The sequence below is a fragment of the Ailuropoda melanoleuca genome, chromosome 1 (genome assembly GCF_002007445.2).
Source record: "Ailuropoda melanoleuca isolate Jingjing chromosome 1, ASM200744v2, whole genome shotgun sequence".
Classification (NCBI taxonomy): domain Eukaryota; kingdom Metazoa; phylum Chordata; class Mammalia; order Carnivora; family Ursidae; genus Ailuropoda; species Ailuropoda melanoleuca.
Window position 1 is genome coordinate 109412427 of NC_048218.1, and position 13372 is coordinate 109425798.

A 13372-nucleotide genomic window follows, 5' to 3' on the forward strand; every position below is an offset into this window, starting at 1 on the left:
GCACCCGAGACCTCGTGTGGATTCTGAGCATAGTTGGGCCAAGAGGAAGAGCTCCTATAAACAGTACCCAGGGTAGTTTACCCAACTATTATTTCTGGGAAATTCTCACCACGATTCAGGGCTTGGACCTCCTTCAGGTGGGTGTGGAGGTGGGTGTGATTCCAGCCAGGGCGCCTGCTTCGAGGCATGGGCGTGAGCAAGGCCTTAGGCCAGCACACATGGCAGCCTGAGGCAGAGGGCTGTGGTATGAGCCTTGCTCCACTCCTCTCCTCTCTTTTTCCCTCCCCTCCCTGAGCAGCTAGGATTCTTGGGGAGGAGGAGCAGCACCGTGTCCTTGTCGTGCTGGGTTCTCTGGCATGGTTGGAGTTGCTTCAAGATACTCTGGAAGAGTCTGAACTCTTGCACGGTCTGGCGGCTACAGCCGCTTGTTTATAACATGGCTGTGTTTGATACAGGTACGTGTTAAATTTAGTAAAGTTATGACCATCAAGCACAAGGTCCACTCAGAAGCAAATAAGTGCATGCCTGCCCTCCCCCACCGCCCGCAGTCCTTTCCTTCTCGCCCTGGCCTCTCCCTGCCTCTCCCTTCCTCTCCAGCCACTGAAGGGCCAGGCAGAACCGGAAGATGGTCATTGCATTCTGGCCCTGCTGTTAATGGCCCTATGACCTTAGGGACTTTCTTTCAAGAAAGAAACTAAAACTCAGAAAGGCAGTCTGTAAACAGAAGAACTGGTGCCTGCCTTTTAGGGGGTTTGCGGGGTTTGTGAGGTGTCCTAACGTGTCACAGGGTAGGTAAACATTTCTGTCACGATTGCTGTGTGGACTTCCCCTTGGAACCTGTTCAGAGCGCAGCCCCAGCCCTGTCAGGCCTCCCCGGGGCCCCGGTGCTTATGAAGTGTGGCCACGCTCTGTGGGTGGCGTCAGGACCCTCCATGTGGTCCTGTCCAGCTCACCCCCTTCTCCCTGTCTAGCGTCATATAATTCTTGCTCTTCCTCCGTTCCTTCACACTTTACCCACCTCTCTGTCTTTCCCCTCCTGATTCTTTGGCTTAGAATACCTCCTCCCCTTCATGGCTAAATCCTTCCTCGAGGCCTGAAAACCGCAGCCTTCCCAAAGCTTCCCTTGGCTGCTCTTTCCTCCCACCTGGAAGGAATGGGCCTTTCCAGGAGTTTTGTTGGCATTTTTGGTGCCACTCAAGTACTCAGTGTTTTCTCTGCAGTGTTTTTTTGTTTGTTTGTTTGTTTGTTTGTCTTTTTCTCTTCTGCCTGATGATAAATTATTTGAGGGTGACCAAAATATTTTTCCAGTTTCTCTGTATGTTCCAGAACACTCCGAGTCCAGTAGGTGCTTAATAGTTTCAGGACAGATTAGAAATGTCTTTCTCATTTTATGGTTAACCCTAATCTAATCCTCATGAAGTAATCCTTGCTGCCTTTTCTGTGATTGTCTTACACACCCATAAGCTTAAAGAGCTTCCCACGTGTGGTGTGTTGTTGGCCTCCCATCCCTCCAACGAGACTGCAGCTGCATCCTTGCCTCCGTGTCGTGTGGAGCACAGGCCCCGTGCCTAGAAGATGGGTTTAGGTGGGTGCACATGCTCTGTCATGTCCTCTGCGCCCCCGATGTGGCACTCACGGCCATGAGTCTCTGCCAGCCACAGTGTGCACGGGTTTTCCCTGACAAGTTACCCTTTCTAACTTTTCTTCTTTTTTTTGTGCAGACAGTCGTGAGAGACGTCAGGACAAGAATGTTTCACTTAAGGACTTGTGCTGCTAAGTTGAGGCCGTTGACGGCCTCCCAGACTGTGAAGACATTTTCACAAAACAGACCAGCAGCAGCCAGGACGTTGGGGCAGATTCGGTGCTTTACCGCCCCCGTTGCTGCTGAGCCCTTCCTCAGCGGGACTAGTTCCAACTATGTGGAAGAAATGTACTATGCTTGGTTGGAAAACCCCAAAAGCGTACACAAGGTAAGGCTCCCAGGAGCGGATGTCTTCGTGTGTTTGGAGTCTTGGCCTGATGTTGGCCGGCCATCCAGGTAAGTGCCTGTGTCCGAGGAGCCTTCTGGAAGGCAGGCCGGCCAGCAGGCGGCAGAAAACCCCACCGAGCGGAGTCTTCTGCATTGGCAGCTTGGCCGTCATCCGGGCCCCACAGTGACCACCTCTCCGGAGGCGTGCTCCCCTCTCGCTTGATGCAGCGCACGCTTGAGACCCACTCCCAGGAGCAGAAGGCCTGTTGGACCTGCAGGGGTCTGAAGAGGCTCGTGCATCAGTTCCAGGGCCTCCCCAAGGATGCTATGGGATACAGACACCGAAGACAGGAGGCAAACAGAAGCGACCACCCCGCAGACTGCTCCTCCATCCCATCTTCCTGAGAAACCCTAAAATCATCGCATGTGAATGCTGTGTAAATGGCATTTTCGATCAATATGCTCCTGTATTTGAAAGTAAAGTCCGTCCGGGCTTCTTTCTAATTCCCCTCTGTTGCCTGTAAGGCATGTCCCCAAGAGCCCCTGTGTGCAAGTGTTTGCTTGATACAGGGCATGCCTGGCAGTCGAGTTTCTTCCTAGCATTCCGTCCGTGATGTTTACGGGTTTTCAGGCTGGGCAGCTGGCCCAGTTGCAGGAACTGGAGGGTGGGTCTCCAAGTTGCAGTCTGTGCCCTGTTTGCAGGCTGTGGGAGGTTCGGAGGAGACGGTACATGTGAGGTGCCCAGGGTCTGCACAAAGGAGTGCCCGGTGGAGGCTGGCCAGCATTAGCTGTTGTTTTGGCCTTTTCCTTACTCGTGAATCTTGGGGTCTCTTCATCAAAAGGCAGCCTGCTTCCACTGGGCCCCTGAGAATAAGCTTTACTCTGAAATGTTCATGACATTTAAGGGTGAATATGTGCGTGTGGCTGCTGGAGCCACTGGCCCTGTTTCATCCTGGTTTGTTTGAGCCTCAACAAAGGAGGGCATCCGGCTGGGTCCTTCCCTGTTCCCTTGGCAACCTGGAGGCCACGTGGCTCCCTGAGTAAGGTGAGATCTGGTTTCCTGTGAGAGTAGATGTTTCCCTGACCTGTAAACAAAGGGACCGTCTGGAGGTGTCCCACGAAAGCGGCCCTGCCTACAGTTCTGGCTGTCAGACACTCTGAAGACAGGCCCTGTGCTGTGGGCTCTGGACTAAACCTCGCCAGGCCTGTCCCTCGGCCTTCCTCTCCCCAAACATAATCTCTTCATGGACCCAACCACATCTTCTGTTCTCTGGGCTGTCGCAGTGCGTTGACTCTGGGCACAGTGACATGTGTCTTTTCACTGTGCAGTGTCCTGACTTCATTCCCATTCCCGGGGAACGCAGCACAGTGACGGCTCCACTGATGGGCCAGGTGCAGCAGGTGCAGCCAGGGGTCGGGGGGAGGAGTCCAGGGTGGGGACTGGGTCCTTAGGCTCTGCTGGTCAGAGTGAACACTCACAGAGACGCTGCAGAGCGGGTTGGAGGATATCAGAAAGGGGCTTGCCAGGTGAATACGAGAATCCACACAGGTTCGCATCCTTGGGCCAGATTGTATGTGTTGGCTTCTGTTGCAGGGACTCTCCAGGGGGTACCACATCTTCTAGAGAAGGGGAGGGGCAGGGCAGCGTAAATCGGGGTGCCCCCGTCCACAGTGCCAACCATGGGGAGTCGATTGCCTCTCCAAATTGGGATAGGCTTCCTACCTGACGTGTCTGTGTTTTTTCAGAGACACAATCCAAAGCTTGCATTGGATTCCAGAGGACTCTGTGACTCAGGGAAGTCCTTAGAAATATTGACTTTGCTAAGAACACTTCGTTTGTGCTTGTGTTTTAGAACATATAGTTCAAGCAGAAATGATAAATTAGATTTGAAGATTGAGATCGATTGGCATTCAGATCCCCCACGTGTGTGTTGTTGTGCAGTGTGGGCTCCGTGCCCTGAGGCCTGGTCCTGTGCTCGCTCTCCTCTGTTGGCACAGAACTTGTTCATATCCGGCAGAAACAGAACAATTTTAGGATCTCCCCTCCCTGCCCTGTTACACTCAGCTTTCCAATTATTTTTTTAACTCTTTATGATATTTTCAAACAAACAGTAGAGAATAAAACGAGCCACTGCAAGGAGACCCACGTCCAGCTTCAACAGCACTTCACAGTTTGCCAGTTTCTAAAACCTCTTCCTGCCCCACTCTTTTTTGCTTGTTGGTTTCACTTGGGTGGGGGCTCAGGGGAGCGTTTGAAGCAAATCCAGACCTGCGTCATTTCGGCGCGACTGTCACTAACGGGAATGTTGTCTTCACCACACCTAACACAGTTCACAGATAACTCTCCAGCGTCTGCTTCTCAGCCTCAGCCAGCTGTGCCTCTCTTAAAGAGTATGCCCCTGAAAGGCAGATGCCTAACCCACAGAGCCACCCAGGCGCCCCGTGTGTGCCTGTTTTTAAAGAGCGCTTGTATTTCTAAATGTTTCACTGTGAACATTGTTTGCGGTGATGTACGTGAGCAATTCGGAGCTGGAGCCCCTCGTGCTCCTGGTGCCCGGGCAGGTGGCTGGCCCCGACTGCACCCCCTCCCTGTCGTCACCTCCAGTCTAAACGCCTTGTCAAGCACAGCCCACTGCTGGACCCCATTAGGAACCCTCAACGGAGGCCTGTTGTGTCAGCACGTGAAGCCTCCCTCATCAGGGTCTCAGGTGTGTTGGGGACAAGTCAGATGGCAGCATCTTATTTTTACTTAAATCTTAGAAACACTTAGAATGAAAGCTAGATTGCCCCGTCAGTATTTAAGACAAGCAGGTATTGGGCACTACTGGGCCCCTACCGGGCCCCATTTGTGTGCAGTGGCACGCGCCCCCCCCCCAACAGGCGGAGCCGTGGTGTCAGCCCCACCTGGGAGGACCCTGGCTTGCTCCCAGTGCTGGAGCTGGAGGGAGGGACTTCTCTGCCTGTGGCCTTCCCCAGAGCCTCAGAGCTTGCTTCCCCTGCCAGACCTTCTTAGTGGCCTTAGCCCACTTCCGAAATATTGTCTTCCTCTTCCTGTTAACCACACCCATTTCTTACACCATCTGGGGGGCCGCTCCAAGCGTAGTGACAGCTCTGGTCCCCCGTGGTCGCTGCATCCAAGGGGGAGTCTTTAGACTCAGTCCCACCTCCCGGGGCCTGGGCCTGGGCCTGGGCCATTCTGCCTCTTCCTTCCGTGCTCGTGAGACACAATCCTGTCGTTTTGTGTAAGGGAGCCAGACAAGCAGAGAACAAAACACATCATCCCCAATTCATGGTGACATGTGCCTTTTCACTGCACGGTTTTGAAACCACCCTGGCTGTGCTTGGAGAACTCTGCAGGCTTTAGCGGACAGACGCACGTGTAGTGCAGGTCCGTGGGGTACTTTGTGGGATTTCGGTGACGGAGGCTGTGAAGCAGCGGTGACACTCTGCTTCCAACATCAGAAGGTATCTCAACCACGGTGATTTGTGTATGGAATCACCCAGTAGGCGGAGTACCTTCCCGAACGTCAGCACGGTACCTCCAGGGGGCTTCACTTGCAGGTTTAGATGTGAGATAGGGTTCACACGTCTGAAGGGTGCAGGAAACAGGAGGCGGTTTGCAGCCCGTGGCTGTCCGGTCTGAGTGCGGTGGTGCGGGGCTGCGGGAGATGTGCTGGTGCAGGGTCCCTGTGTGCACGGGCCTGGGCACCACCTCTCAGCCCTGGGGCCGCGGGTCTGCCTCTCCTGGAGGGGGCTGTGATGAGCCAAACCCCGAACCGTCTGAAGGTCTGCGGGCTCTTGGCTCTGCCGTCCTCGGGGCTTGGAAAGGAGGCCTCTCCTCTACGTGGTCATGACTCCCAGACTCAGATTCTCTTGGAATCTGTGGGGGGGCGTGCTGCAGGCGTAGGGGGACCTGAGGCCACCAGACGGGTCCTCTCTGTCACGGTCTAAAGGGGTCCCAGCCTCCATCTCGAGCAGAGGCCGGGGAGCGGCGGTCACGGTCAGCAGATTGCACAGGGCAGAGCTGAGGCAGCGTTCTTTGCTCGTCTTGGGGGGTGGTTGAGGTTCTGCTCCCACGCCGTCACAGAGGAAAGGTAGCTGAGGTCGTCTGCAGACATGCCCTCGCCGGTGCTGTGCTTTCAGCATGACCGTGTGGCTCTGACTGAGCATGTATTTTCTCAGTTTCTGTGACGGAGGGGTACCCAGGCAGAACCTCCAATTTTAACTGCTTGCAGTATAAAAAGCTCCATGGCACAAAGTCAGGCAGACCCGAACCCCAGGGCACTGCCAGTCCCTGCCTCCCAGACGTGTGCTGGGCCGGGCGCGGCCTTGCCAGTGGATGGAAGGGTCAGAGCCTCACAGTGGGACCTTGGGGTGGGCACACAACGGTGTTTTGAGGGAAGGCTGGGTCCCAGCAGTTGGCACGAAGAGTGCGCTTCGGGCGAGTGTGGGGACTGTCCCGTACAGCCTTTTCATGCACAGCAGGGACACAAGACACATGGACACATGCCGTGGCTGGGCCTCTGGGCACAGTAACCTGAATGCATAGGGCACAGTGCAGAGCTTCCAGCACACCTTCTAAACTGGAGGAGCCCGTGTGCAGGGGGCTGGGGAGGACGGAGCCTCAGAGCAGCACCCGGCGGCCGGCCAGCCTTCCGCAACCACCCTTACCCTTGGGTTCAGGAGCCGCTGCCTGTCCATCTGTTTGGCAGAATTAGCCTGGAGCCGCCAAACCCTTGCTCAGGATGGCCACTGGCTACTTAACTGCCCTGACTTTTGTGCAGGCAGCACTTAAGAAGCACTGTTAATACAGGACCTTAATAATGTGGTTGTCCGTCAAGGCACTGGGGTCCGACCCGGACCCGCAGTTCATCAACCTCGGGCTGGCCTCTGCGCCCAGGGTTTGGTCAAGTCCAGAGGCTGCTTACCCACTCCCCAGGCTGGTTTGACGTTAGGGTCCTTGGCAGGGCACCGGCAGAGGGCGGTGGTGGCATTGGGTAACGTGCCAGAGCGAGATGCGTCGTGTGGGCGGGTAGGCCTAAGGCGGAGCAGCATCTGAAAGAGACTTTGAACAGGAAGAAAATGGGGTGGTCAGCCCAGGACCAGCGGCGTGGAATTGGGTGGCTAGAGTACACGGTAACCGCAGGGTTGAGTGTTGATCCTCAGTTTCTGGAACAAATCCAAATATCCCGTGGCTGCTTTTCAAAGTGTGAGAAGGTGTGCCAGTACGGGGTGACTCCCTCTGCAGGCCAGGTTCTGGCGCGCACACACGCGCAGCTGAAGCGGCTTCTCTGGCCCCGTCCAGCCCCTGGGAGACAGACTCGCCACCACCATGCGCTTGCTGTGCGTCGGGCCCTTAAGTCACGCACTCGCACTGGCCGCAGTGTCTGACACACCCTGGGGGGCTTTCCAGGCAGGTGAAAAGGGTGGTGTGTTTGCCGCCCCTCCGACACTGAAGCACTCCGTGAACGGTCTCTGATGGGAACTCAATGGCCAGGAACTTGGCCCTGAGGTGCCTGTGATCTGCTGACAGTAGATAATTGAGGACAGAGTCCACTTGCCTCACTGACTGCTCACACCCATGTGCCCTGGTGAGCACTGCCGCGCTCACCAGCGTCAGCAACTTTTCCAGGTGAGGTGGAGCCTCTGGATTTTCGAGGCTGCAGGTGTCAGCAGCTGGCACCCCACCTACCACCGCACCTGACACCCTGGTGACACCATACCTAGCACCACAGCTGACTTGTCAGGCTGTTCACCCTGTGGAGGAGTCTGAACCTGTCTGAGTTTGACTCAAGTGTGTTGAGCACCTACTGTGTCAAAGCCTAGAGTAGCTTCCTTAGGGTGTTGCAGAGGAAAAGGGACGTGTGCACAGCTTTCAAAGGGCTTCCTCTGCTTAGGGCAGAGAGGGTGTGTGATGGCTGGGAGAGTCCGTCGTCGTTACAGGAGGTCTGGGAGGTTGGCGGGGGCTTGGGGGTGATGGCTTTTGGAACAGAGTTTCATAAGCTATAGGTGAATGCTTTCGTTGATCTAAAATTGAAAGTAAGAATTCTGGTGTTGTTTCGACCAGAATACTGTACTTATTTATACTCAAAACCTACCGTGTTTTGGTAAGGTCCATTTTGGCAACAAGTGAGGGTCTCAGCCCCACTCTTGGGAGGGGGGTGGCAGTCCACACCTCCACTGATGGCTGTCCTCTCTTCCCGCGTGGCCTGTCGCCTGGCTTCTGCCGACTCTCCAGTCTTGTCTCTACCTGGTCACCCTGTCCCACAGGGCTCATGGCACTGGCTGCCCCCGAAGTGCCATCTTCTTCCACCGCCACCCTTGTGCCTGCTCTGAATTCCCACACTCACTCATGTTCCTGCCATTCCTGAGAGAGGGGCCCTTTGTGGTCGTTCACCTGTCCCTAAACCTGAAAGCGGGCTGCGCAGAGGCAGCCTCAGTGGGTGTCCGTGGGATTGAACTCGTGAGTGACAGTGCTCACACCTTGTCACGGAACACTACCTGCGTACGACCTGTGGGCCTTTGGGAATACCGTTCTGCCAGGAACGTCACCGGAAGCCTCCTGTCCTGCTGGGCGGAGGATCTGGCCTCCCAGGGGCAGGTGCCTTCTCTGGTCCTCCCTGCAGGCAACCACTGCCTCTCCAGCGGTGGATAGAGGACAGAGTGTCTGTCAGTGTCCCCTGGTAAGTTCAGGGGCAGGCAGGAGGACAGAGAGTTTCCTCGGTGGGTTAGTTGTGCACCAGAGGCAGAAGAAGAGGTTGGAGGCTGGGGCGTTGGTGACGGGGTGTCTGGACCCTCGGCGTGAGTCTGTGGTGGCTGGTGGCTTATGTCGCACTTGGAGGAGGCGGTGAGCTCATGGCCATGTGGCAGGGTTGGGACTCTCGCCTGGCTCCATCTGACACAGAAAGCCACCCTCTGGCCCAGGTACCGCAGCCCGAGACAACAGTCAGGGTCCGCTGTGCCTTGTTGGTTGTGGGTGTTCCAGAGACTTCTCCAGAGGCGCTGTTAGAGTCCGTGCTATGAAATCACCCCCACCCTCACCGGTCCCTGGGCTTCCTCCCTTTCACTTCTGCTTTGTTGCCACAGTTACTGCTGGAGGCACAGGTCACCACACCATAGGGCTGGGGTGTCCAGACAAGAGGAGGAGTTTGGCTCCGAGAGGAACGTGAATGTGGCGCATGTGTGCGCACACACGCAGGGTTTTTCTCACTCAGTAAGAAGCCTAGGGCCACTTGCCTCAATGGCATGACAGCCTCACACCGCCAGGCTTGAGCAGATGGGCAGGGGCAGGCATCCTCTTCTGGAAGCTTCCTCCTCACAGAGGGGAGGGGCCCCCCGACCGGCCGCTGCAGCCTCGCGGTCACCTCTTCACAGAGTGTGGCAGCCGGTGAGCACACAGTTCTATAAAACCTCCTGCCAGGGTGTGTACCAGCAAGGGCTGTGCTCCTCAGACAGGAAGCCCTCTCCGGGAGGGGACAAGGCCCAGTATTCAGGGTCCAGGGATGAGAGAAAGAGAGGCTGCTTGGGGAGCGGAAACTATTGGATGGGGTACTGAGGCCTGCAGCCAAAACATGACCTCCGCTTGCAGAGACTTTTTTTTCGGTCAGCTTTTGTGAGGTCTGACTGACATTGAAACGTGCCCGTTTTAAGTTGCAGGGCACTGGGCGTGCAAGTCACCGGACTCCGCTTGCAGAGGTCCGCGCATGAAAGCCTCCCTCGTCTCGGTGGAAGGGGGCTCGCTGCTGCTGTGGGGGCGGCTCACCGGAGCGCGGGTGCCCAGCCCCACCGGGTGTAGGGGTGAGCGACAGGGGGAGGCGGGCGCTGCATTGCTGCCCTGGTCCTGCTGAACCCCCTGTCTGCAGGACTGGTGTGAACCAGTTTCTTCTGAGTGCCTCCAGCACCAGCAGGGCTTGCGGCTGTGCATTTGTCCTCAGCCAATTAGAAATCACCTGGAGTTTTATTCCGAGCACAAAAGAAGGTCAGAGGGAGGAGGCCCGATGGTGGTGATCGACACCCTGCCCCCCCTTCACAGGCTGGCCTGGACAGGGCCCCTGCAGCTTTTGTCTCCTGGCTGTGCCCTCTGCGTCCGCGGGAGAGGCCTTTCATTTCTGCGTTTCCTTGGCAGGGTGGGCTGGTGAGCGATGCTGTTTATGTGAGGGCTGCCTGCTGACCCATGTCCCTGTGGCCATCCCGTGGCGTGGCTGTCCTGGCACTCAGGGTGGCGTACTCTTGCCTTTTGCCTCGCTGCCGCCTCAGAGGGGCTCCTTCTGGGCCAAGTCCTCGGTCACTGGAGGCCTGGACAGAGGCCTGGGAGAGCCCAGGGCCAGAGCCACTCCCCAGATGCAGGGGCTCACTCAGACATTCTGGCAAGGCTCCACAAAGTCAGAAGTATGTGGGGGGGGCGGTGTCCAGTGTGTTAGCTGTTTGTGTCCTTATAGTGAACCAGGTGGGAGCAGGGAGGCAGCCTTACCTTCCCTTAGGAGTCGACACCCAGGTGGCCTCTCTTTCCCCCCAGAGACAAGGGCAGCTGCCTTCCCTTGTGGACACACTGCCTTTCACCGGTGTCAGAGGAATGCCAGAGTGTTGGTGGCACTAGTTTGACGGGAGGGGTGAGGAGATGGCCCTGGGCCCCCGAGTCCTGGATTGCAGAGGGTGCCCCCACTGTCCAGTTTTGTGGCACAAGGGGCTTTTCATCGGCGTTAAGGCAGGTGCCAGGAGAGAGCCCCGCATCCCGTCTACCGTCAGCTGTCACACTGAAAATTAACCAGAGAGGTAAAAACAGTAAAACCTGGACTAATGAGCTAAAACGTTTTAAAATTGTTATTGAGACGCAAAATCATGTGAAGTGTACAACTCAGTGTTGGACGATCATCCTGCTAACGTGATTTTTAAAAATTACCTTTTCTGAATACAAAAGAAATGCATTCTTATCGTAGAATGATTTAAACGTTCTGCAAAGCTCCCTCCAAAGCAGTTGTAAGGAGAAGCCAGACTGCCCCATGTGAGGCAGAGCTCCAGGCCTTTGCCGGTGACGAGCTTGTGACCAGTCGCTCAGGGGCCCCGAACAGCCCTGAATGGCGCCTGCCTGAGAAAGCCAGAAGACTGTGAGGACCGACACCATGGCGTCAGTCCGCATACGGACCACCCGTGTGATGCCCACTGAGTCCTGGCCGAGCTCCTCTGGATGGCATCCCGGTAGTTCTTCCTGCGATGGCGAACGCAAAAGTCCAGCGATGTTTGTCCTGAATCTAAATCAGCTTACTGACGGAAGAACCTCAGACAGCGAGGAAAGACAACAAACATTTTTGTCTATCTGAACCTGCTGGTTTTCAATAGTGTTCTCCTTTGCAGAGGAATGCTATTAAGCCTTCCTCTCTATGAGCTCAGCAGTATTTTTTTTGAAACCTCACATCTTTGCATGAGATGATAAACTATTAAAGTTCACGGTATCTCCGTAAATTGTAAATTGAACCTTCCAAGCACGGAATACTGAGAACAGAAGGACAGAAGGAAACAAGATCATTCATGTTAGCACAGGGGAAATAGGGAGCAGCGGTAATGCCAGTGAGGTTCTCCACATGTCAGAGCTGAGATCCCATATTCTGTCTCTGAGCATGCACCTGCCATGGCTCTTTAGTGGCCCTCCTGAATTATGGACAAGGCTGTTTCTCCAGCGGTCAGTGAGGGAGCACGGCAGGCTTGCAGATATGAGCCTTGGGCCCCTTACAGAGGCCCGGATTCCATCTTGCTCCTGGGAACACAAGCATGAGCAAGGCCAGCCCAGACCCCCCCAAGACTATGCCTAGCCTCTGGATCTAGAGAGATACTTGGAATGCTCGGTCCCCCTCAGATGGTACCGTTGGGGCAGCTGCAGACCTACAGACAAGGGCCAGGAGCTCTGGTCTTCCAGATGACTGGGCTGGGGCCAGATGGGGTGGGAAGGCCTCTGTTCACCTGCCTCCTGGGCCTCCCACCATGGAAGCGGTAGGCATGCCACTGGAGTGCAGCAGAGCTGCATGACCTTGGGCCTTCGGGGTTTTGATGGAAGGGCAGCCTCATGTCATCTGCGTCTTAGGGGTGGGGGTAAGAGAGGGCATCCCGAGGGAGTAATGGAAGCAGGGCCCCACCTTTCAGGGGTGGAATTGGGCTGTCCAGCGTAGGAGCAAGTCAGCCGAACCAGCCTGCTGGTGGGCGAATATAACCGGGACGTGACTTGCCTGCCAAGAACACTGCTAAAAATGAGTCCTACGTTCTGGGTGAGCCATGGGGTAATGCGAGTTCCTTCTTTGTCTTTAGTCGTGGGACATTTTTTTCCGAAACACCAATGCCGGAGCGCCGCCAGGCACCGCCTACCAGAGCCCGCTCCCCCTGAGCCCGGGCTCCCTGTCTGCCATGGCACGAGCACAGCCCCTGGTGGCCGCACAGCCCAACGTGGACAAGCTGGTGGAGGACCACTTGGCAGTGCAGTCTCTCATCAGAGCCTACCAGGTAAGGCCGCACCTGCCGGCCGGCAGCACATCAATGACAAAGGGCCCCCAAGTGATGTGTCATGTAACCAGGAGCCTGGGGAGGCAAAAACAAAATATGCCAGAAGCAAAGGAGCCGGGTCTGACCCAGTCTGACCCTGCTTGAGCACATCCTTGCTGCCTGGAGCACCTGCCCTATAAATAGCTCCTGTTTCTTTCCATAAGTTGACAAGAAAAACTCATGGGCAGGGAAAAACAGTCCTTGCTGGGGTGTCGAGGGGGCTGCTGATCACCTGGAGGGAGCAGTGACCGGAAGGGGTGCGCCCCCCGTCTCATTCGCCAGCACCCATGTACGACAAGAGGAAATGAACCCGTAGAGTTTGAGACAGAAGCAGAGCCCCCGGTGCGTGAGAGGCGGGTGAGGGGCAGGGCAGTCTCCAGGAGCCTCCCAGTTAGCGGTCCACACTGTCAGAGGCTGCTAGGCAGGACACGTGGGGCTCCTCTGAACTTTCTCCACGTGGCAGGGAAGAGTCCAGAATTCAGACCCAAACACCTGAGAGTAGCTCTGAGATTAAGAGGAGAAATCAGGCCTGGGGGTGGGGTGTCCCTTCTGGGATCCCTGGGCTCCCCTGCCACCACCTCTTCCGTGGATCACACGGAGGTCTCATCTCTCCTGGGCATATTTCCAAGAGACGCCACGGGTTGGGGCAGGGCAATGGGTCCTGGCGAGTGGACAGATGCTCCGAGCCATGTGGCCGGCATGGCCGTGTGCTCTGGAGTGTTGTTCCGTGGGCACATCTGGAGGAAGGAGGTGCATCTGATGGCTTCTGACCGTTGCCTGCCTCCTGCAGCCTCGTAACATCACACAGTCCCAGGTTCCCCTCCGCAACCACCCCTTCTCAAGCTGCTAGCCAACAGTCGTGGGTCAAATAGCCAA

General features: G+C 56.2%; 1 protein-coding gene across 4 annotated transcripts in view; it reads left to right on the forward strand.

The window, feature by feature from the left end:
* OGDH (oxoglutarate dehydrogenase) overlaps positions 1-13372 on the forward strand; it is a 68687-nt gene that overhangs the window by 11820 nt on the left and 43495 nt on the right. For all 4 annotated transcript variants that reach the window (XM_019804647.2, XM_019804648.2, XM_019804646.2 and 1 more), the window contains exons 2-3: positions 1722-1970; positions 12266-12457. In XM_019804647.2, the coding sequence (XP_019660206.1) occupies positions 1749-1970; positions 12266-12457 (414 nt within the window). In that variant the 5' untranslated portion in view covers positions 1722-1748. The remainder of the gene's footprint in view (positions 1-1721; positions 1971-12265; positions 12458-13372) is intronic.